Source organism: Schistocerca serialis, chromosome 10 (assembly GCF_023864345.2).
Source record: "Schistocerca serialis cubense isolate TAMUIC-IGC-003099 chromosome 10, iqSchSeri2.2, whole genome shotgun sequence".
NCBI classification, from domain to species: domain Eukaryota; kingdom Metazoa; phylum Arthropoda; class Insecta; order Orthoptera; family Acrididae; genus Schistocerca; species Schistocerca serialis.
The window spans coordinates 176,531,588-176,556,918 of NC_064647.1; the positions used below are offsets into that span (position 1 = coordinate 176,531,588).

Here is a 25,331-nt window from a genome sequence, read left to right on the forward strand (position 1 = left end):
GCGGCGGATGGGAGAACAAGGCATGCCTGAAGAAACACCTGCCATTGAGGATAGTATATTGGTTTCTGGTACTTCAGAAGTCTTCAAACTGCCCACATATTTGGCAACCTATTCCATATGCTTGTACCTTTGTTAACAGTTTGTGATGGGACAGCACATCAAACTGCTTTCCATCACAAAGAAATTTATCAAACTGTGGAAAGTCCAGGATGGAATATCATCAATATTATGAAAAGGATAGATTGGTGCTCACCATAGAGGAGACATTGAGTCACAGAGGGCACAACAGAAAGATTGCTATACATTTAAGCTTTCAGCTAAAAGGTCATCTTCCAAAATGGAAAACACACACACATTGTGTCATGCTGAAGGAAGTCTCCTTGGTGACAAGTACACAGTTATCATCACCTTGAGCATCTAAATCATGAGGAGCTAGTCGCCAAGCCCTGAGAATATCTACTCTTGCTTTGTGTGTGACAGCTGCAGAGTGCACCTCAACTGTGTGGAGTGAACCTGGTCAATCAAGCAAAATGACATTGTAGTCAGTTAGACTACCTGAATGACTGACTGTTTTGCATAGCTCCCCGCACTGTCAGAACGGCCGTTGCTGCCGATGTCGAGGGGGTGAAGCAGACCAATGAATTGACACCATCTGCTGCATGTTTGTTAAACTGTAGTCAGCTGCCTGAAATCTAGAAATAGCTCCATCATTAGGATTCAGTTTCTGGAGGGAACACTAGAGTCTAACTGTGTCGCTAGACGGAAGAGTAAGCTGCCACCACATATCCCTGCAAAGGGAGAGCTAATGCCAGGAAACTGTCTACATTTGCATATACATCTACGTCTACATACATACTCCGCAATCCACTGTATGATGTGGGATATGGGGCATCCTGTACCAATACTAGTCATTTCCTTTCGTGTTTGGCTCACGAGTAGAACAAGGAAAAAACAACAGTTGGTATACCTCTGTACAAAACCTAACCTCTCCAATCTTATCCTCATGGCCCTTATTCAAAATGTGCGTTGGGAGAGGGGGGGGGGGGGGGGGCAGTAGAATTGTTCTGAAGTCAGGTTCAAATGCTGGTTCCCTAAATTTTCTCACTAGTGCCCCTCAAAAAGAAAGTTGCCTTCCCTCCAGTGATTCCCGTTAGAGTTCCCATAGCACCTCCATAATACTTGCATGTTGTTCGAATCTACCGGTAACGTCTTTAGCAGCTCTTTTCTTAATTGCTTCGAAGTCTTCTTTCAATCTGACCTGGTGTGGATCCCAAACACTCAAACAGTACTCCACAACGGGTCCTACTAGTGTCCTGTTTGGAGATCACTCAGTTCTCATAGGGTGTGCGTCCCCCATTGTGAGACCGACATGCAAAATGGGCATCTGGGATGTATCATATGAGAATGGAACAACACGAGATTCGGGCTGCCTGCTTATATATACCCTCTACAGGAACAGCCGTGCACAACACAGGACTTGACTGAGGGAAATGATTAGACAATTGGAGTTGCATATCATAGGTATGGAAAAACGTAACCAGAGTAGCTGTCAGTATCTGTCACTTATGTATGTAGCCATTGTCTTATACATTTTTCTATCCATCACTAAGTGCATAAATTGACAATCCGTTGCACTGTTCCACATACTGTCTCAGCAAATCTGACGGCTGAATCAGCTGACGTTTGTTATCATACAAAAACAGCTGTTTTACTACAAGCTGGCATAATTGGTTGTGGCTTCATCAGAGATGCATAATGTACAATACCTATGTTCTTGGTTGTGGGCAATGAATAAAACTGACAAAACAAATAAAACAGAGGAAACCACATGGACCATGAAGCCTTGAAAACATACATGCTAGAATGTTGACTAGAATGATGTAATTGTATGTTGTCTTATATTACATTCCATCATATATAATTTTGCTTACATAACGAAAAGATTATGTCAGTTCATGTTGCAAATGTTCTATGAACACAGCCTTGTTAAAACGTTTTCATATTGTAATGTTCATAAAAAACTACAGCTATTAATAATTACATACTTGTAGCCAAGGGATCTTCTTTTAACCTGATGTATTGGTACATGTAAGTATCTGCTAGACACAATAGTTCACTCTAATTTTGACATATACTATTTCTTTTACCTCTGTTTATACATTCATGAACATTTTAAATAGTGCGCCAAGATGAGAGTATTCGGTCAAATAGAAATTAATTAGACTTAATGGTACAAATGAGAGACTGACTTGATCTCGAAATCAATATGCAAAAGTAGACAACAACAGTGCAACATCATTAATATGTTGAACCACCTTTTACTGCAATACATCCTATGATGAGGTTCGGGATCGAGTTGATTAGACGTCTCATGTTGTCGTGGGGCAGAATGGTCCACAAATCTTGAACAGTCCCTTCCAAAATCATGTATAGAGTGATAAAGCAGCATCTGGCGTTCCAGCTGGTCACACATGTGCTCTGTAGGGAACAAGTCTGGTAAGCAGCCAGCTATGGAAGAGACAAAATGTGATGTAGGAAGTCTTGAACAACTTGAACTGTGTGTGGACGAGCATTATCTTGCTGGAAAATTGCTCCTGGTAGACCATGTAGGATAGGTGCTACATGGCATTGAAGAATGTCATCAACATAATGGTGGCCTGTTAAGGTTCCAAGTACCACAATTAGAGGGGACCGGCTATCTTAGGCTATGGTCCCCCCAAACCCTTATTCTGGCTGTGCAGGCACTATGGCGTGTGACAGCGTGGGTTGAACAGTACCTTTCACCAGACTGTCTCTGCATCTGTATGCAGTTATCATCTGTTACCAAAAGAAGACTTGGGATTCATCACTGATCACCACGTCTTTCCAATCAGTGGCTGTCAACGTCATTCCGGTGTCGTCTCCCTGGTCGCTCCAGACCTGGTACTTCACATGTGGGTACCATCTCGTGTCCACTGCTCCCGACATTGTCTGACAGAACACTCCGAACAATCAAACTTGTGAGCCGCACAGTTTGTTGACCAGTCAGCAGTTTTCATGACGATGATTAAAACCCTCCTAAAAATTGGCATAACTGTGAGATGTCATCTAACATGTCTACTTGGCATTCTGTGCCTGTTGACGTCCTCCTCGAGTCAGGATGTGATCATCACATGTATGACTCGTCCACTATCCGCTACTTAAATAGGGACCTCTGGTCGATTGTAATATCACTGCAGTGTCTGTGGGCACGTGCATTAGCAACATACTTGGATCATTTACATATCGGATCTCAGTGTACTTGCTTGCAAAGTTTTGTGTTTGTACCTTTGTGTGTGCTTCTTTGAATGTTGCTAAGTGTGTGAAGGTGACTTGAAGATGATCACTTACCAAAACAGATTGTTAATAAATAAATACAACAAACAACATTGTTTGGTGGTTCTGTGATGGTGTTCTTTAAGTACATTGAAGCTGTGCAGGTAGCACTATTCACAGAGAATGGTTTGAAGTGGTAGTATTCTGACATCCTTAAATACGCACTAAATGTATGAAAAAATTCTCTTTTAAAAACTGTAAATGTGTTCAAATTGCGTAATCAATTTATTGATTACACTCTATCTTTTGTCACTATTCCTGCAGATTTTCAGCCAGACGAATTTGTGCCGTATTTGGAACGCAAACCGAACCAAGCGTACCAGTGGATTGGTGCCGGGAGGGACTCAGATTCCCACCTGCTGCCACTCTGCCAGCACTGGCTGCTGCGCCGGGACGAGATGCGAGCCGTCGGGCCGCGGCCGCCACCGCCCCCCGCGCAGCACGGGGGACCTGGCGGGAGGCGGCACTCCCACCACGGCCGAGAGAGGGAGAGGGAGAGGGAGAAGGGCACTGCGGGGGCAGATCACGTGAGGGTGGCGGACGCCTCGGAGGGAGACGGCGGCGAGGTGCCGGGGCAGAGCACGGATGACGACGACCGTGCACAGTCTCCACCGCCGCCCAGATGCCCCACGACTTGGGTGGTGCGGCCCAGCACTGCTGCCGAGAAGGAGATCTACCGGGAGCAGGTCGGTGGAAGGCACAATTACCGAATAATACTGAGTGAAAACTGCAAATTGCTTGGGCTTTCTATTGTGCTTCTGTTGCAATCAGATTAGTTGGTGTTTGAAAGTGAGAGGATTGGACTGTTCCTCCCAAGGAAACTTGGCTCTGTTGCCTCCCACTCTGATCTTTCATTTTCCTCGACACAACTGATTGGATGGAATGCTTTTGTGTGTGAAACTGAGTTGTTTAATCCATTTATACACAATATTTTAACAACTGACCTTGTCATCATCTTCTTCAGGGGCTGCTTGCTGTGTTGTTATATGTTCTCATTGCCTTGTCTCCAACCCACATATACATTTACCTATATACTCCAAGAGCCATTGCAGAATGCATGATGTATGGTGCAGTGTTCCAAAATTATCATTGTTCTTTCCTGTTTAATTTGCAGATTGTATTTTGTATGTGGCGTAATTTCTCTTATCCTTGTGATCCCTACGAGAAATATATGATTGCACCACAATGGTTGCACGGTCTTCTCAAAATACAGGTCCTATGAGGGTTATTTGGAAAGTAAAGTCCAATAGATTGCGAAATTGAAACCAAAGTGAAAATTAAAAATGTTTTATTTGCAACGTTTAACTACACCTTCCAGCTACTTCTTTACACAATTGCCACTCTGATTTAGACATTTGTGGTAATGTTATACCAAGTTTCCAATACCCTCATTATAGAACGCCTGCACTATCTACGATTACTTAACACTGGTCAACGGCTCATTGTCAGTGCCAGAATTTTATCTTCATCACCAGCCGTTCGTGTTAGCAGAGGTGAAAATCATAGGGAGCCAAGCCCAGGCTGTATGGTGGGTGATCAAATACTTCCCCTCAAAAACTCTAAAGGAGTGTCTTCATGGCCCATGCATTGTATGGTCACTAACTGTCGTGAAGAGGGAAGTGTGACAGCTACGTAATGTGGGGGCGCATGAAACCAGATGAAATCTCTCAGCAAGCATTCATAGTTGGAGGGAGACTATATTTTCTAGGCATCTTTATGCACTCATGGAGTGCTCAGAACTGAAAAGAGTGATGTGATATGATCGGCAGGCACACTAGAGACACTCCCCAACACATCAGTGAAAAGCTTAATCAGATTTTCAGTGGGATTTCCATTTTGCAACCGATCTGATCTTACTTACCAAATAATCCTCGTATAAATTTTCGCAAGAGTGTTTCGTGAAGACTATGTTGTGTTTCTTCAAAGTATTCCTGTTTAAGCTCCCCCCCCCCCCTCCCCCCCATTTCTCTTACACCATTGTATGGGATACATTGTCCTTTTATGATCCCAGCAGCACATCTCTGAAATCATTTGAAGTCTGTTGTGCGTAATTGATAAAAACTCCAAAGGCTGCAGCAGTGCTCAGAATTGTTTGCAGTATGTGATTTCCTTTACATAAGTATTGTCCTCTCCCAGAACTGTTAAATATTGTACAGATGACACAGTTAGCCAAGTTCATTAATGTGCCACTTTTGCAATATGAGGAAAAGAGCCTCACCTGGATTGATGATGATGATGTATGGTTTGTGGGGTGCTCAACTGTGCAGTTATGAGTGCCCATACAAATTCCCAATCTTTGCTCAGCCCAATCTCACCACTTTCATGAATGAGGATGAAATGATGAGGACAACACAAACACCCAGTCATCTCGAGGCAGGTGAAAATCCCTGACCCCTCCAGGAATCAAACCTGGGACCCCGTGCTCAGGAAGCGAGAACGTGACCGCGAGACCATGTCACCTGGATTGAATCCAGTTAATAGGAATGTAGATGATCTGGATGGACTGGACATTGTTTCTATGCAATTTTCTGCATCTCACTATGTGAGTACCAGGCTGGTACTGATGTCCAACCTCAGATACACACTATGCAAACATTTAGAAAATGTTCTCACACTTGCACATAGGATTTAATCTAGGTGCAGCCAGAGGAGGTACACTGATTCTGTCCTGGGGAATGAATAGCAGACTGATGCCCTCAGATGTTTAATCAGCATTAGCAGCAGTTGAATATTGTTGCGGTCGCACCAGTATTAATAACTGAATTAAACTCCCGGTACCCGCTGCAGCCTTTGAATGCGACATGTCTTAGGTGGGACAGACTATTACAATAGTCAAGGCAGATTAAGGTATATCAGCAACACACTTGTCTAGAACAGCAAAGCAAATCAGCTGTCCCTAAACTCTGGTCTGAGTAAGGTGAGACTGTAGTCTGTATAAAATTACTTTACAATTGACATCTGTCATGTATTATGACAGTGTTGACACAGCAGCTGCTGTCTGCTTAAAGGCGACATGCGAATGTGACAGTTCACTTCACAAGTGCTGAAGTGCTGTTCATGTAACACAGAGTGATGTTGGGAGCAGCTGCCAGCAGGTATGGTGGGAACCTGAGAAACTCCGCTCACAGCTGATTTTAAGTGACCAATGACTGAGCTGCAGCAAATCACACATTTACACTCAGGTCCTAATCTAACCACAACTTTGAGATGTACAATGTATCTGAGAAAGCAGCAGTCTACAACCTGCAGCAGAACTATTAATCACACTTGCTTTCTGCACAGCAATTATTGAAAGCAGATCTCTTTGAGTAAATGAAATACAGAAAAATTACAGTTTCAGCACTAAAGGTGAAACTGTAACTTCCCACTTTCATCAGTTACCTTATACTGGCTATGCGAGCTGATGCAATACCAACCAATGAGTAGTCCTGGTTGATACTCTGTCACATTATGGGTGACACAGACAGACTCCAAATGAAAAAAGAATGATAGGAAGAAAAAGTAAGAGCAAATAAAAAAAATCAATCTGATGACGAAAATGATGCCACAAAAGATTAAAAATAAAAATAATAAATTTAAACTAATTAATTGAAAATAATAATAATAATAATAATAATCTGAGTCAGTTGTATAAAAATTTATAAATAAAAAAAAATTACCTAACAAGACTCGAACCCACGACGTACTGCATGTCGGTACTGAAACTTAACTATTGTGCTACAGCACTGCTTACTATTCTGGTGTTACGTTAATTCTTGTATAGAACCAGTTGCAAGAATGATTTGCTGCTTTCAAAAACTTTGACTTTACGGAATGTTGTATGAAGTTTATTTGTTGTAGGGCAGTCTCTGTGATGATGATAATTGAATCTGTGGCCGAATCGTGTCTTTTGCAAGAGGATCCAGTAGTGTTTGGCTATTTCTGTGTATAAAATGTGCATATTTAGTTACCATCATTTTATGTGTGTCCCTTGTGGGATGGTTATCATGTCTTATGAAATGCAAATTAAAAGGGCCAGACCCAGGACTCAGTGTCCAAACACATCACAAAAAAAAGCCATAAAGTGAATTGGAAGTGAACTGACCATTTGTTATGACTGGCAACAGTGAATAGTTTGGGCATGATGTTGAGCTCTCTGACTGGAGGAAGACAGCTCCAAGTGTATGAAGTGTCAACTATCAAGTAATTTTAATCAAACTATAGTATAAGTGTGCAAATGTGAAGCTCTTGGGACATCGTAATTATGGAATCTATTGAAATAAATATGTTGGAACCAATACACTGTGAAGGGCATATCACTTTAAATAAGAGTCTGGCTCCCAATTTCTTACTATCTCGCAGGCCAACTTATCTACCGCAGGTGAAAATGCTGGGAGAAAGTCTGTTTAGTGAAATAAAGTGTGAAATCTGAAAAACAAATGGGCATCAAAGGTTGTGGTGGGTGCCAGTACTGAAACTTGGCTGTAAATAGCAGCGTGAGACCAACAATAGTCCACAGTGTGGTTGCAGTTGAGGTAGGGAGCACATCACCTGAAGAAGACATGTGGGGCAAAATATTGTGCACAAAATGAAAACAACTACACAGCTATAAGCCAAAAGCATGTAGATAGATTCCAGTTGTGTTGCCACTTCAGTTACCCAAAGCACCGTGCCTGCCAGTTTTCAATTTGCAGACTTTCCTGGCCATAAAAGTTTTGTTTATTTCAAGGAAGAGAAAACTATAACTTCTATCCATATTTTTTGTATGCTTAAAGACATTATAGATATCTTTACCATAAATGAATTTCAGATTTATTACATAATTTTTGTAGTACACGGAGGCAGTAAAGTGGAGTGCTGTGATTAATGCCTTGAGACAGTGCTTGTCACAGTGACCTTAAACATTGAATGTCAACTAATTTAAATTAGTCTAAAAGTGGGTAGCAATTTGCACTGATTTTTATATCACAGTTTGCTACTAAAATGACTTTGAGATTTACAGCATAGAAATGTGTAATTCTTATTATTCCCAGTGAAAAGAATTTTAAATTAAAAAGTAAATAAATAAATAAAAATAAAATAAAAAGTAGGTAGGACTATATTTCAGATTGAAAGCCAAGTTAGTTGAAGTATTGAAATTCGAACGTCTGTAGGATGATTTTTAATTACATTGTTTTCCAACAATGTTCATTCGATCGATCTGATGGTCTGTCTTTACTTGTGTCTCAGGAACGCCGCCGATATGAAAATCCTCACAAGGCTTTCACTTTTCGGATGCACGGTTACGAATCTGTTGTGGGCCCCGTCAAGGGAGTTTACAATCAGAGTGCTGGGCCCAACAAGCCACGAGGGCATTCTCTGCTAGTTGGTGAGAGGCCAAATTTTGTCACCATCCTAGCACTTGGTAAGTAATGGCGACTGTTACATGTTACGGGGATGGAGATTTTGTTCCATTCTCTTTACCGATCCAGTCTTTCATGTATGTCTTTCTAAGTGCTAGTTGATCATAAATTTCTGTGAGAAAATAGTTCCTCCTCTCTTTGTTATGATTTCATCACTATAAGTGATTCTTTGAGCAAATTGTAAATTGAGAGTTGATATATCAATAAATCAGAACATTTTTATAAATTTCTTAAATGATAATGTTTTTGCCATTGATTGTATAAATTTATTGTAAATGCAGTCAATGGCAAATATGTTGCTGCTTAAAAAATTCAGTGAGACTGCAAAGTCAAATAAAACACAATTTATAAAAATTGTTATCATTATGAGATGGTACAATTGTATAATTTAACTGATTGCTCTCACATCTGTTTCACTCATTCTGTAACACTCCCACCCCCTTTTTAAAGATACCTTCAATAGTTGAACATTGAAGGTAAGGTGTTTACAGTGATTACACATCATGTGCTAATTGTTTATACCTTTGTTTAAGAACAATCATTAACTTTTGATTGATCAGAAATTACATTGAAATAACAGAGTATCTACAAGTAGATTCAACTCAACTATTATTGTACTTTCCCAAAATTCCACTCTGAGCAGTTTTGTAAATTTCAATTGCAAAACGAATAATGACATTGACATTGTGAATTACCTGTGAGATTTGTATTTATTGAAATAGTTTTGCCGTTGACAGTCGTCGTAAATTAATGCTGATTTTCTTTGTGTTGCTTGTTAACGACAGACTGGTAACAGAATTTAGAATAGATGACTTCACACTTAAATCGAACATGATTTTCCTAAATGTAACACTTCCTGTATGTGAATGAAAATAATCAATTTTTGAAAATATAATGTAATTGGATAGATAAAAAAACTACTCACTAAGTGGTGGCAGGAGAACGGACGTATAAAAGTATTTTAATTTGGAAGCTTTCGGAGCCAGTGGCTCCTTCTTGTGGCAGAAGGTTTGAAGGCGAAGGAAGAGGGGTGCAAGAAAAGGGCTGCTGAGATTTAGGAAATGGGGAGAGTTCAGAAAAGTTGGCCAGAACACCGGGATCTGAGTGACTTTTCCTAACTATCCCCATTCCCTTAACCTCACCAGTCCTTTTCTGTTACCCCTCTTCCTTCCCTTTCAACCCTTCTGCCAGAAGAAGGAGCCATTGGCTCCGAAAGCTTGCAAATTTAAATACCTTCATATGTGTATTCTTCTGCTGCCACTTCCTATATTTTGAACTGTAGTTTACATTACTTGCAGCAAGTGAGTTCTCTGAAGGAATTAGCTTTTAAAACTTATCTTCCTGTATGCTTAGTGCTACCTTGAGGGTGACTAATTTGTGTAACTAAATAGTTCAATAGTTGTTATGAGTTTCAGAGCGATACAATATAAGGATGAAACTTAAACTTTATTCACCTGTATCTCATATCACGAGTGAAGTACAAATTTCAGCTTGTATTTCTGTTTCAACATTTTATACATATTTTCTTAATATTTTCTAAGTATACATTTAATGCAGCAAAAAGTAATATCATTTTAGATAGATGTAGATCTTAATCATAATTTAGATACAATTGCATATATTTATATCCTTGCCTGTTTTGCAGGTTTTTATAATTTATATTCTGGCATAAGATTGTTTCCAATCCACCCACCATTTACTCGTGTGTCGCCACCTTACAGTGCGTGACGCGACAGCCCGCCTGCCCAACGGCGAGGGCACGCGCTCTGACATCTGCGAGCTGCTGCGCGACTCTCAGTACTTGGCTCCGATTGCCCAGGAGAACTACCTGCATTCTGTGGTGAGCGGGGCGCTCGACCGCCTGCACTACGAGCCGGACCCCTGTGTCAAGTACGACACCAAGCGGAAGATCTGGATATACTTACACCGAGGCCGCTCTGAGCAGGAATTTGGTATGTTTTCTTATACTTTCGTGCCAGAGCTCCACTTGGTGTTGGAATCAACAGGTTTTGCATGTTATGTTTCATGAATATACCCTCTCCTGTTCAGTGAGTTGTAAGCTTCTCTTCCAAGTTATTCGCTTTGTGCCAGAAATTCCCATACAATATTTAAAAGATTTATCACATAGACTGAGCAGTACAATAAGATTATTTGCTCACTGTGCTTTTGTTTACAGGAATGTATCGTTGTTGGAAATGCAAGAAAACTTGAACAACATTTCTGCTTTGGATAATGAGTGACATCTCTCTTTAAACGTGGGTGATTGGAAGATAATTCCTGAAAGAACTTGATAGTATATTATTACAGGATTTGCGTTGAATATTCTTAGCACATCAAATTATGTAACTATTAGGGGGCATGCTATGAATTGACATGAAATGGGAAAGTATTAACAAAGGTGAATATAAGACTAAAATTTGTTGGACAAGGAATTTGTGTACAGGATGCTAGTGGGATCAGTTCTGGAGTATTGTTCCTGTGTTTTGAGTCCTTATCAAGTAGGCTATTCAACAGACATGGAACAAATTCAGATACACACTGCAAGGATCATAATAGGAGTATAAATAATTGAAACGAAATGTTCAGATTGTACATGTGTTCTGTGCAGGATGTGGCAACTCTACTCTGCGCCTCCACATAGTTGTGCCACAGTGTCAGTCCTAAAGTAATTTTGAACAGAGTGTAGATAATATTTGACTGTGAAGGGGCTAACTAAAGATTGTAAGTCAAAGTGATCCACAGAAATGGCCAAGACAAACTGATGTAATGTTTGATGCTCGTTTTGTGCCACATCAACATCATTATTGTGCTATTTTAAGTTGTTATGGTATACCGATGCCTCTACTTTAGTCTTGTTCTTGTTTATCCCGGCTTCTTGAGATCTCTTATGAAGAGACACGATACAACACATTCAGTAGTGGCGTGGGACAATCAGTGAAGTTACACAACAGTTAGTAATTTAACTTTCGGAACCGCCGGTTTATTGGCATTTCTGGAAATAAAGTCACTCTCATACTCTCAAGCGGTCAGGAAATTTCGTGTAACAGTTTGTATGTGTAATGGGACTTATTACGTCACAAATCGTTCTAATGAATTAATTAATTGCATTTCACTGTTGCTAAGCAACATAATCAACAAGGTGATATGTGTCTCAATTAAAGCAAAACCTTGATATTTTGAATACACTTTTGGTCCATTTTTGTCAAAATCAGCACTTGTCTCAAAATTAATTTCCAACTTCGTGCATTAAGTCCAAGCGCGTTTGCAACTATTGTACATGATTCCCCACTGGACAGCTCAATCACGCACTAGTGTATAACGTAATTCCAATCGAGTGCGCAGATTTCAGTTTTCCCTAATTGGCCAAATGACTCTTTTGTAATAAAGTGATGTGTCTATCTCACATAAAGTCTACATGAAACTGGATTTGTCTCCATTCGAGTGAAAATCACTAAAAATAAAATTCACCGCACAGGTCAGCGAATTGTACACAGGCACTTTTTGCAGTGTAAGCGATAACTTGTCTCAGAGTAAAAGCCGTGCATAATGTCACACTTCTTCATGCACACACAATTCAAAACACCTTCATATTAAACAGATAAATTATGGCTTGCAATTAGTTATTAACATTTCCCATTCTGAGTAAACTTCAAGAACTTTCATTTCATAATCAATAAAATTTTATCACCTGAAAGAAACTATTAGTTTGCTAAAACGAATTCAGATTACAGTCAACTCGTGTCTAGACGATGACGTCGCGAATCGATACTTGCTTGGAATGAATGAAATACCTGTACTGAAAAAAACTGTCCATTGAGTAACTTAGTGACTTTTATAACAAATTTTGTACTCCTCGCATCGTTACACTGGGAAAAGTGTAGAACAAGCTTTAAAACTGCATGTTGGATCTAGATTTTCCCATTAATTGAAAGGAAGGGGCTGTTTACTTTATATTATTTTTTACTCTTGTTTCCTATCTGTATCTACATTTACATGACCGTTCTACATTTCACACTTAAGTGTCTAGCAGAGACATGGAAGCACATGCATACTATATCTCAAACATTCCATTCTAGAGTAGCATGTGGGGCAAAATGAATACCTAAATCTTCCCATTCAGTCTCTGATTTCTCTTATTTTATTATGTTGATCAGTTCTCTCTGAGCAGGTAGGAGTCAACAAAATATTGTCACATATTTTTTGAAACAGTCTCACCACAATTAGAAACATCTTTGTCTTAATGATTAGCACACAACTCACATATCATATCATGACACTCTTCTTCTTTTTTTGTGATACTACAAAACAAATTCCTTCTCACTAAAATTTTTCTGTGTTCTTCGTCAATCCTATATGGTAAGGATTCCGTGCCATGCGGCAGTACTTCAGAAAAGGACGGACAAGTGTAGTATAGGCAGTGTCTTTAGTATGAGGGCATGCTGGAAGGTAATGCCTCCAAATTGTTTCTGTGAAAACTTTGTATAGCTTTTTAAATCAAACAAATGTTGTTAACATTCTGCACCTTTAATCTTTGTAGCTACATATTTATTTCTCAACGTAGTCACCCTAGCGACAAATGTGTTTCTTCCAACAAGAGACCAGTTTGTTGATACCATCACTGTAGAAGCTTGGCCTTTTAGAGAGAGCCACAACCTCACATCCGCCTCCATTGCTTCATCACTATCAAAGTGAAATCCTTGAGAATGGTCTTTACCTTTTGAGAGCAGAAGATAATCGGATGGGGCCAAGTCAGGACTGTATGGAGGAAGATCGATAATAGTGAATGTATCATACCAGATTGTAGCAGATGTTGCTACGCTCATGTATTGTCTGGGATTATCATGCTGATGGAGAGGGTGCTCCATATGTGGACAGACTCTTCAAATTAGAAACTCGATTACAGCAGGATGTTTCTCAGACACTGACATAGTTACATTATTCACCATAGTGTTGCAAGCTACACTTTTGAGACCACTAATAGCAGAGGCCTGCAAATACAAAGACATGAAGAATAAAGATGTAGAATATATAATCTTCATTTTATTTAAAAATCTTTAAGAGTGTTCATGTAAAAAATTCGAAGGCCTTAGCTTCCAGCATGCCCTTGTAGATTTGTTGCATCTTCTAAATCTTCTGTAAATAAAACATAGCCTTTCCCACAACATTTTCTATGTGGCGGTTCCAATTTGTAGCTGTAATCTGTAGGTATTTTGTTGTATCAACTAGTGTGGAGGACCTCATACTTTTTTTTTACTGTTTAGGGTAATTGCCACTTTCTGCACCACGCAGATATATTTTCTAAATCATAATCATTTTGGCCATCTGATAATTTTACTAGTTAGTGTGAAAAATGGCATCACCTGAAAACATTTGCGTGCTGCTCATCAACATCTAGATTAAGAATAGCAGAGGGACTATAACACTTCCTTGTCAAACTTAGGCATCACTTTAGTTTTGCTAAATGACTTCCTGTCAGTTACTGCAAACTGTGACCTTTCTGTTTGGAAATCATGACTCTAGCCACACAACTGAGTCTTTACTCCCTAGGCACGTAATTTAATTAGAATCCACTTATGAGGAACTGTTCAGAAGCCTTCTAGAAATATAAAAATATGGAAGCAACTTGAGATTTTCTACTGACAGCACTCTGCACTTTATGTGAATGAAGAGTCAGTTGTGTTTGACAAGAACAATATTTTCAGAATCCCAGATAGTTATATGTCAATAGATCATTTCCTTGTGTCTGCTACACACTCAGAGGTTTTCTTCATAGGGAATTGTCAATTGTAATTTGAGTTAATCTACCTGTAAGGAGAAGGTGGATCATTTGAGATAATATTTCTTTTGCAGAGAGACTCCACCAGCAACAACAAGGTGTGACGAAGGCTAAGAAGCCCCTCGGACCACGTAAGCCCGGTGGACGGCGCCCGAGGCAAGAATCTCAGCAAGGGGGTGTGCTGGCCAGCGTCACTTCTGGAGAGCAGGTGAGTCTCTGGCAGTTGTGAGCTGCTTACTACAAATGACCCGTGGATTACTTTTATTAAATTTGAGGATAAGATGAAAGCTTCCAGTCCAGGCAGTGAATGAGTGTCCCTAGAATGAATATTTTACTCTGCAGTGTAGTGTGTGTGTTGTTTCCAACGTCGACATACATACTCCACAAGCTACTGTGGTGGAGGGTACCTTGTGCCACTAACTTTCCTATCTTGCTTGCAAACGGAGTGAAAGAAAACAACCACATGTGTGTGTTGTCTGCATAAACACTCATTTCCCTTGTCTCGTCTTCAAGGTTCTTACACTAAATGTGTGTTGGCGGCAGTAGAATTGTTCTGAAGTCATCTGTAAGTGTCAGTTGCCTAAATGTTCTCATTAGTGTTTCACAAAAGGAATGTCTCTCTCACTCCAGAGATTCCCATTTCAGTTCACAGAGCATTTCCATTATATGCTGATGTTGATCGAAGATGTCTTCCCTTAATCTGGCCCGGTGGGATTTCCAAACACTCGAGCATTACTCAAGAATGGGCCGCACTTGTGTTTTATTAGTGGTCTACTTTACAGATTAGCTACTCTTTCCTAAAATTCTTGCAGTAAACCTAAACTGACCATTTGTCTTCTCTACTACCATCCTTTTGTGCTTGTTCGAGGTCCAATCACTTTGCAATGTTATGCCTAGATATTTAATCGCCGTGATTGTTTCAAGCAGCACACTGCTAACACTGTAACACTATGTGTTTGTTTTTCCTATTCATTTGCATTAAGTTACGTTTCTCTACATTTGAGCTAGTGGACATTCATCACACCAACTAGAAATTTTGCGCAGGTCGTCTTGTACCATCCTACAGTCATGCAGCAATGGTACCCTTCTGTACAGCAAAACATAATTAACTAACAACATCAGCTTGCTGCTCACACAGTCCATCAGAATCATTTACATATATATAGTGAACAAGAGTGGTCCTCTCACACTTCACAGGGGCCCTCCTGATGATACTCCGTTATCTGATTAACAAGCACCGGCAGGGACAAAGTACTGGATTCTATCACCTAAGAAGCCTTTGAGCCACTAACATATGTGGAACCTGTTCCGTACACTCAGACCATTAACAGCCTGCTGTGGGGCACCGTATCTAGCACTTCTCAGAAATCTAGAAATACGGAATCTGCCTGTTGCTCTCCATCCACAGTTTGCAGGATATCATGTGAGAAAAGGGCAAGCTGATTTTCGAATGAGCAATCCTTTCAAAATCAGTGATGATTTGTGGACAGAAGCTTTTCTGTCTCAAGAAAATTTACTATGTTCTAACGTAGAATATGCTCAAGAATTCTGCAGCAAAGTGATGTTAAGTATATTATCTGTAATTTTCTGCATCTGTTCTCTTACCATTCTTATACATGGGAGTCACCTGCACTTTCTTCCATTTGCTTGGAACTTTGTGCTGGGTAAGAGATTGGTGGTAAGTGCGAGTTAAGTAAATGTGTTATAACTTCAAGTTGAACAAATATATTTCAAGGACGACGCATTATATGAAAGTCACAGATCAAGTAAACAAAGTAAGGGGGGGGGGGGGGGGTGACCTTATGGCACAACTTGACTAAATGGAGGGAAGGAGTGAAAGCACACATCCCTAGGCATCAAGGAGTTGTCATTTTGGGATTGGAGGGAAGTGTGTGAGGTAAAAACTGTAAAGAGAGACCAAGTCTTGACTGCAGAAAGCAGGCTCAAATGATCATAGCCATGCAGAGATGAAGGAGCTTGCACAGGATAGACTAGCATGGGCTTGTGATATATACTGAAAGGACAAAAGTCATGGGAAAGCTATATGCACATATCCAGATGGTGGTAGTATCGCATACACGATGTATAAAAGGGCAGTGCATTGGCAGAATTGTCATTTTTACTGAGGTGATTCATGTGAAACAGTTTCCAACTTGAACATGGTTGCACGATGGGAACTAACAGACTTGGAACCTTGAATGGTAGTTGGAGTTAATACATGGGACATTCCATTTCAGAAATCATTTGGAAATTCAATATTCTGAGGTCCATAGTGTCTAGAGTATGCTGAGAATACAAAATTTCAGGTATTACCTCTCACCAATGAGAACACAGTTATTCACAACCAAGAACAGCAGCATTTGCTTAATGTTGTCAGTGCTAACAGGCAAGCAACACTGCGTGAAATAATGACAGAAATCAGTGTGAGATGTACAACGAGCGTACCAGTTAGGACATTGGTATTACCTCTCACCAAGGAGAACACAGTTATTCACAACCAAGAGCAGCAGCATTTGCTTAATGTTGTCAGTGCTAACAGGCAAGCAACACTGCGTGAAATAATGACAGAAATCAGTGTGAGATGTACAACAAGTGTACCAGTTAGGACAGTGTGGTGAAATAGGACATTGTGGGGAAATTGGGTGTTATTGGGCTAAGGCAGCAGATGACCGATATGAGTACCTCTGCTAAAAGCTCGATATCATCTGCAGCGTCTCTCCTGGAATTGCGACCATATCAGTTGCCTCTAGACAACTGGAAAACTGAGGCTTGGTCAATTGAGTCTTAATTTCATTTGGCAAGAGCTGATAGTAGGGTTTGAGTGTTGTGCAGACCCCATGAAGCCACAGACTGAAGTTGTCAAGAAGGCACTGTGCGAGCTGGTGGTGGCTACATAACGCTGTGCGCTTTGTTTACGCAGAGTCGACTGGCTCCTCTGATCTGATGGAACTGATCACTGACTGGAAATATTTATGTGTGGCTACTTGGAGACCATTGCAGCCACTCGCGGATTTCATGTTCCCAAACAATTATGTAGTTTTTATGGATGACAGTGCGCCATGTCACCATCCACCGTTCTTCACGATTGGTTGGGAGAACAGTCTGGACAGCATGAGCGAATGGTTCGGTCACTCAGATTACCTGACATGTATCCCATCAAACATTTATGTCCCTCAAATGTCAGTTTGTGCACAAAATCGTGCATTCGCAACACTTTCGCTGTTATGGATGGCTGTAGAGGCAACATGGTTTAGTATTTCTGTAGGGGACTTCCAACAACTTGTTGAGTCTGTGCTACATTAATACGCCAGGCAAAAGGAGGTCCAATGCGATATTAGAAGGTATCCCATGACTTTTGACACCTCAGTGTAATCCTGTTGAACTTGGAGCTCTTTTCACAAAGCAGAGGTCAACTGCGACCATGTGATCTATTCCGAATCTATTGCTTAAGATTAAAGCTTCTTTGGAAAACAATAACCTAAATTTCTATATAATAAAAGTTGGTTTTGATGTAACATAGCAGAGACGTTCACTACAACATAAGATTGCTTGAAATTATCTGTCCCTTTATGTATCAGTCTTTATACTTATATCTTCTTTATCAGCAGTATTTGTGTGGTTCAGCTTCTTGTATTTACTTTCTGTGTTAGAACTATACCTAGCTTTTGCTTATATGTTTAAGAAGTCAGAATCTTTTTGAAAAGCCGTTTCAAGCAATGGGTATATTTCAGTCAAAGCACAAGGACAACTTACCACAATTCTTATCATTACTTTTACTTGAAATACAATGTTTCTTATTACTATTAATTTATTAAAGCATTAATAAAGATACAGGGGTAACTGTTGTAATAATTTGGCTGGACAAAATCTGATTCCAGTTTCGTATTTCTTTGGCTAAACAGAATCATATGATAAATGCGATGATAACAACATTCTGTTTTATTTCTATATTTACTTTTTCAAGTGATTGTTGTTTTTGTATGTTCTTAGCTCTTCCACCCCCCTTTCAACATGGTTCACTCAATGTGTTATAAACAGAAGTTGCATGCAAATGGAACCAGAAGTTTGTGAGGGCCTCTAAATGTCACTCAGATGTACTGAATTATCAGTATAACTTAAAATTATGTGAAACTTAATTCAATTCATAAGATGTCCTAATTCTGGCACAGAGATTGTTTGGCACCAGGAGGTTGATGTCACAAGCCACTAGAATAAGCCGGCAGACTCAGCTGAAGGAGAGCACCTCAGCAGGTGTGCTGACAGTCTTAAAACAACATCGACAAGTGCAGCCAGCAGGTGGTTTGACAGCCACAGATGTGCATATTTTCAAGATCGTGTTGCATTGGTTTTACCTAGGCTGAAGGTGGCAATACTGAAAGAAGGAGCTATTTCAGCACGTCCCACTCATGCTATGGTTTTTGCACTGAACAATAATAAAAGTTTTTTTTTATGTTATGGATAGGTGGCTATTTTACTCATAGAGGAGATGTCAAATTGCAGAAAGGGATAATGAAAAGTCTGCTAAATATTTTAAGTTTTTGGCCAAAAAAGTCCTTCAGAAATAGAAAATACACACATTCACACAAGTGCAACTCACACTCCCTTGGCTATTTATTGTTATTCCATCCTGGACTTTTCGATGTTTGATTTTACTGAAAGCCCTTGTTTTTATAAAGTTAAGATCACATCAAATATACAGGGTGTCGCATAAATGTTGTGATAATCTTCAAGGGGTTGAAGAGTGTCTCTTGAGGAACAACTTCAGGAAAGGAACCCGTCTCCAGAAACATCATCCAATGATGCTACAGAGTTCCATAGTTACAGACACTGGCATCTGTCACTAGGCCATCCATTCAGCAGCAAACATGACTTTGTACACTGATGGACCACAGGTCTCGCAGTGTTGTTTGTTATTCAGTGATTGCGACTGACAGCCACGATCGCCAGTGGAGAAGGTGGAGCTAGCTGCTGCATATACAGGCCTTGTCTCACATGAATGCGATGCTCTGTTACCTTGGTGGGTGACGCTTTTGGGCCACAGTTTGCATACAGAGTTTATTTTTCTCCTATATACCAATAAACAGTGGAGATTTTAGGGCAGTTCCAGGCGAAATCCACCGAGGCAACAGAGCATCGCACACATATGAGACAAGACCGATCGACACAGCAGCTCACTCCGTCATCCCCACTGATGATCGTGGCAATCAGTTGCAAACACTGAATAACAAATAAAATTGCGAGACATTCCACCTATGGTCCATCAATGTACAAAGTCACGTTTGATGCAGCAGAGTGGGCTAGTGACAGGCGCTGGCACCTATAACTGAAATGCTCTGCAGCATCATTGAATGTCATTTCCGGACACAGGTTTCTGTCATTGATTTGTTCCTCAAGACAACCCCTCATAGTTTATTACAACACTTCAGGTACACCCTGTATATCCACGGACTTTGGATTCTATGTTATTAGTGGGTGCTCATGTTAATGGCATTTAAAATGAACTATAGGTAGAGCTCATGCTGCACTGAATCAGCCTGTGGGCTGGAGATCACAGCAATAGCAGCAGCACCGACAATTATAAACTGTTGTTTCTTCTTCAGTTCTCAGTTAATTGTGTTTGAGCATTTATTCAATACAGAAAATCGTAATTTAACCCACCATTTAAACTACTCGATGACAAAAACCGTTTCACAGGTATATTCTGTATCCGAATCAGCTACCGGCTCATCTCAGTTGCAGTCCACCACGACAGCGTCCTCTGCGGGTGGCGCAGCTCAGCAAGTGGTGGTCACTACCGTGCCAGGGAAGGGCGTACCAGTGGTCGGCGCCGTGGCGGGGGGACGTGGTGGGCGCTCGAGTGTGCACCAGCAGATCAGGGTTGCCGGTAGTAGTGCGGGCACTGCCATCCACAACCTGCAGGTGACCACATCGGCTGGCCAGCAAACAATACAGGTAACACTGACTTACGAGTCACCCCCTTCAATTTCCTTGATATGTGCAGAATTTGACGCTCAATGACTGGATATCATTTCCTAAAGCAAACTCGAAAAAACCTCCTTTGAATATTGGAAGACTTCTGACCAGTGCTAAGTACAAAGTATTTCTAGTTAATTAACATAGTCCCTACTAGCTGAGTGAATAGTATGTGCTTGTGGAAATGACATCATGTAACAACTTAAGTTGTTTATTTATTGTGTGACCAGTTTCGATCAAAGACCATTATGCAGTACCTGTTGTACACACATCATTTATACAGGAAATTTTCGGATGAAAAGGGTGTTTTAATTCTAGTAAAAATACAAATAATACTTTCAGATTAAAGTTGTGCACCATTATAAACTCAATAATAAAGTTATAAATATGCTCCTTTTTGCAGATAATCAGATATTCGTAATGGTCTAGGAAGATGAATTACAGAGAGCAACAGAGAGCAATTTGATTTTTGTACAAGGTAGTCAATGATTGTAATATGATAATATCTAAAGATCAAACTAAGACAGTGACATTCGACAGTAAGGAGCATTTAAGAGCAAAAATAATACTTTTTGATAAACTGCTAGAACAAATAAATACTTCTAAAACCTGTGAGGTCTTGTTGTGAGGGTACTGGTGTGTAGTATCTGTAAGTGGTAGTTCTTGGGAGGGCAACAATGCCCAGTGGCGCAGAGAGTTGCAAGCAGAAGCAGTTGTTGAGAGGCTGTGGAAGGTGTAGGCTGCGTGAGCCAAAGGCGGTTGCGTAGCAAAGGATTTATCTCTATGTTTAATAGTAGTGGCACACAGTTTGAATAATAGTGTGTTTATATTTGTGCAGTGTGATAAAAGGAAATAAATTAAATTTTACCAGTTCTTAATGTGTCTCCATCAGTTAGCACCACACCATTGCATTTAACAGTGAACGAAGTCTCAATATACACGGTCAACTACAACAAGAGGATTGTAACATAATAATCATTAATTAACCCATATAATCTCCTAGACCAAGGGAGCTTATATTGTGTATTTTATCCAGTGATCGAAAATACAAATTCCAAAAACTTCAACAGTTGGTAGGTACTATAATTCACACTCTCCTCAAATAATTTAGGGAACATATGACACTAAAATTTTATAATGTGATGGCAGTACCATTTCTAATGTACGAGTCAGAGACAGTGACTCTAACTGCCGCTGAGAGAGGAGGATTCATAGAGCACAAATAAGACTTCTAAAATCACTCGCTTGGTACATACTTATAGATTGGATAAAGAATAGTGAAATTAGATACGAACTGACTGCTAAAAGCCTATTTCAGAAAATAGAGGAATGTGGAAAGAAACGGTGTAAACATATTGATGGAATGTTAGATGAATGACTACTTAAATAAATATACAAATATGCACCTCAAGGGAAAATAAATGTTGGGCATTGGAAGTAGAGATGGAAATACTAGCTGCAGTTTACTTGAAATTGGAGCAGGCAAAGATGACTTGAAAGTGGAGTACGCAAAGATGCCTGAACCAAAGCTGGATATGAGAATGATAATTAAAGCTGTGGATCACAATTAAGGATGGGGGAGTTTTACATGGAATCTTGTATTTAACAGCTTTTTTCCTTAATTTGTATTTATTATCAAATGAAACATCAGTTAAGTAACATTAAATCATAGTTTTTAATGAAAGTAACACATTTTTATATTTATCACTGGTAATATGAAAATAAATTAAAAGTTAACAAAGACATATGAAATGCCTTTTAGTTAAATGAAAAGAAATATATACATCAGTAATAGTGTACGATCTCTAGAAATAAAATAACATTTTAATTTTTATTTGTTGTTTCACATTTTGTACCATGTTTTAATTTGTTGTGAATACTTGAATTTTCAGGTGACTAATAATTAAAACTAAAAAGATATTACTTTTATTAAAATATTATGATTAAATATTTGTTCATTAACATTTTCATTTATTTATAAATATTGAGTTCAAATAAAATCATAAAAAATGTGTTGCCAATGATATTTGAACTGGTGACTTTACGATTAAGAGATGTTTGTGTTCTTCACTCCAGTGTTAGTAAGTCAAAAATATTTTATACTTAACAACACTCGGAAAGCTTCCAACCTTTAATGACAATTTTTCTGACTGTTGCATCATACTTCTCTAGGAAACTGATGTGCGAGCTCTGAGCATCATCTCATATAAATAGGAAGAAAATCAAATCAGAGGGGCATTCTGTAAGGTCCTGTTCTTAATGAAATGATCAGTAAGTTCAGGTTTTATTCACTTCAGGTTTTTTCAGTTGGACCTCAGTGTTGATGACGTGTCATAGAATGTGCCGTAGTTGATCATGAACTTATTAGAAGAAAAAATAACCAGTATCACCTGTGGGAGTTATCCAGCAACATGACACAAAATATATGTTATATACTTCTATTTGTTGTGATTTCAGGATCCAAACGGCAGTCTGGAATACAGCAAAATTTGACAGTGTGCCATATTTCTGCTGAACGGCATAACACCATACGTTTGCAGATATTAGACAATATATTTACAGTGAAAAATGGCAATCCATTTGAGGGTCAAGGCACCATACCAGTGCTGACAGTAGACTGCATTAAAGACTGATCCAGAATTTCATGAGTGTATGGCAAATGACCGACATCTTTTATGCTAATGAACTGAAGACAAACAATAGACTGTGTTAACATAATTCATGCTGAATATCTATTTGCTATTATTTTCTAGTACTTACTGTCAGCTACCTAATTATTTATTGTCTTTGACGTAATTATGTACTGTATCCATTTTGTAGCATTTTATTTTATTTAAACTATCTACATCTGCGACTATAGTCTGCAAACTACTGTGAAGGGCATGATAAAGGGTATACGTACTGTAACAGTTATTAAGGGCTTTTTCCTGTCCTGTATGGAGCAACAGAAAGTGCTTATTCTAATCTTGTCCTCACAATCCCTCTGTGAGTGAAACATAAGGGGTTGTAGTATATTCTTAGCTTCATCATCTAAATTTGGTTCTTGAAACTTTGTAAGTAGAATTTCTCAGCATAGTTTGCAACTATCTTCAAATGTCTACCTGTTCAGTTTTTTCAACATCTCTGTGACATTCTCCCATGCGTCAGACAAACCTGTAAACATTTGTGCTGCCCTTCTCTGTATACGTTCAATATCCCCCGTTAGTCCTATTTGGTATGGATCCCATACATTTCAGCAATACTATAAGATGGCCGACATGAGTGATTTGTAAGCAGTCTCATTTGCAGACTGATTACATTTCCCTAGTATTATACCAGTGAACTGCAGTCTGCTGCTTGCTTTATCTACGACTGAGCCCATCTGATCATTCCATTTCATATCTCTACAATGTGTTACATCCAGGTAGTTGTACGAGTTGGCTGATTCCAAGAGTGATATGGTCATATTGCGGTCACGTGTGTTTATTGCAGTCACGTGTGTTTATTGCAGTCACGTGTGTTTATTGCAGTCACGTGTGTTTATTGCAGTCACGTGTGTTTATTGCAGTCATGTGTGTTTTTTGTGAAGTGTTCAGTTTTACATTTCTAAACATTTAAAGCAGGCTTCCACCTTTGCACTACTTTGAAATTTTATCAAGATCTGACTGAATATTTGTGCAGCTTTTTTCAGACAGTATGTCATTATGGACAACCACATCCTCTACAAAAATTCTGAGGTTACTGTTAATATTGTTTGCAGTGTCATTAATATACAACATGAACAGCAAGTGTCCCAACATACGTCCCCATGTCACAACTGAAATGACTTCTTCAATTGTTAATGATTCTGCAACCCAGATAACATGCTGCTTCCCTCCTACTAAGAAATCCTCACTCCATTGACAAATTTCACTTAATACCCCATGTGAACGTACTTTCGATAAGAGGCATACGTGGAGTAAAGTGTCTCTTGGAAATCGAGAAATACTGCACCTACCTGACTGCAGAATGTGCTCTGGTTGGCATGGAGGTCATTTTGTTTGAGATATTTCATTACATTTGAGCTCAGAGTATGTTCCAAGATTCTAGAATGAATGGACATCAAAGATATTCTACTGTAGTTTTGTGGAGCACTTCTGCTACCCTTCTTGCAGCAGGTGTGAACTTCACTTTATTCCAACTTCTGAGTTTCACAACTTAGTGTTTCCATGTAAGTTATGCTTAATACAAACGTCAGTTTAGCATCGATTGTCAATCAGCATTTGAAGAATTTGTGCTTATTGGTAGTGCGTTCATTAACTTTCACAGACAATCTGTTTTGTAATTACTTATACTTGTCATGTATTTCATTTACCTGTGCCTCCCACTCACAGGTAACAACTTCGCAGAACCTGCTGCCTGCCGCGGGAAAATCCCTACTCGCAGTTTCAAATCCCGGGGTGGGCTCCGTGCGCGGCACATCACTCGCGCAGGCTGTGGCTGCCTCTAACGTAGTGACGGCAACCTCGGCAGCGACTGGGCTGCCCGCATCCTCCCAGCAGCAGCAGGTGGTGAAGACGGTGACGTTGACGGCACAGCAAGTGCAGGCAGTCGCGTCTGCGAGGGCGGCAGCGGCCGCCGTGACAGTGACTGCACCGACCACGACCGTAGGCGCCACGTCGCTCAGGATGGTGGGTACTGCCGGAGCTGTGACCCGTGGCGCCAAAGGGGGCAAAGCTGGCAAAGGTCAGGGCCGAGAGAGGGTGCGCAGGACGCAGGTAATTCACAGTTTGTGTGTGTGGTGAAAGTGTACCAGGTGACGTGTGTGAGCGAGAGGGCCGCAGTACCGTCCAGGTGCTGTGGCAGATGCAGGCTGAATGATTAGTTTT

General features: G+C 39.9%; 1 protein-coding gene across 1 annotated transcript in view; it reads left to right on the forward strand.

Moving 5' to 3' along the window:
* The window catches only part of LOC126425298 (nuclear factor related to kappa-B-binding protein), a 195,619-nt gene that overhangs the window by 55,858 nt on the left and 114,430 nt on the right, over window positions 1-25,331 (forward strand). The window contains exons 10-15 of the mRNA XM_050088276.1: window positions 3,619-4,040; window positions 8,563-8,737; window positions 10,457-10,687; window positions 14,586-14,719; window positions 20,206-20,463; window positions 24,837-25,220. Coding sequence (XP_049944233.1) covers window positions 3,619-4,040; window positions 8,563-8,737; window positions 10,457-10,687; window positions 14,586-14,719; window positions 20,206-20,463; window positions 24,837-25,220 — 1,604 coding nt within the window. The remainder of the gene's footprint in view (window positions 1-3,618; window positions 4,041-8,562; window positions 8,738-10,456; window positions 10,688-14,585; window positions 14,720-20,205; window positions 20,464-24,836; window positions 25,221-25,331) is intronic.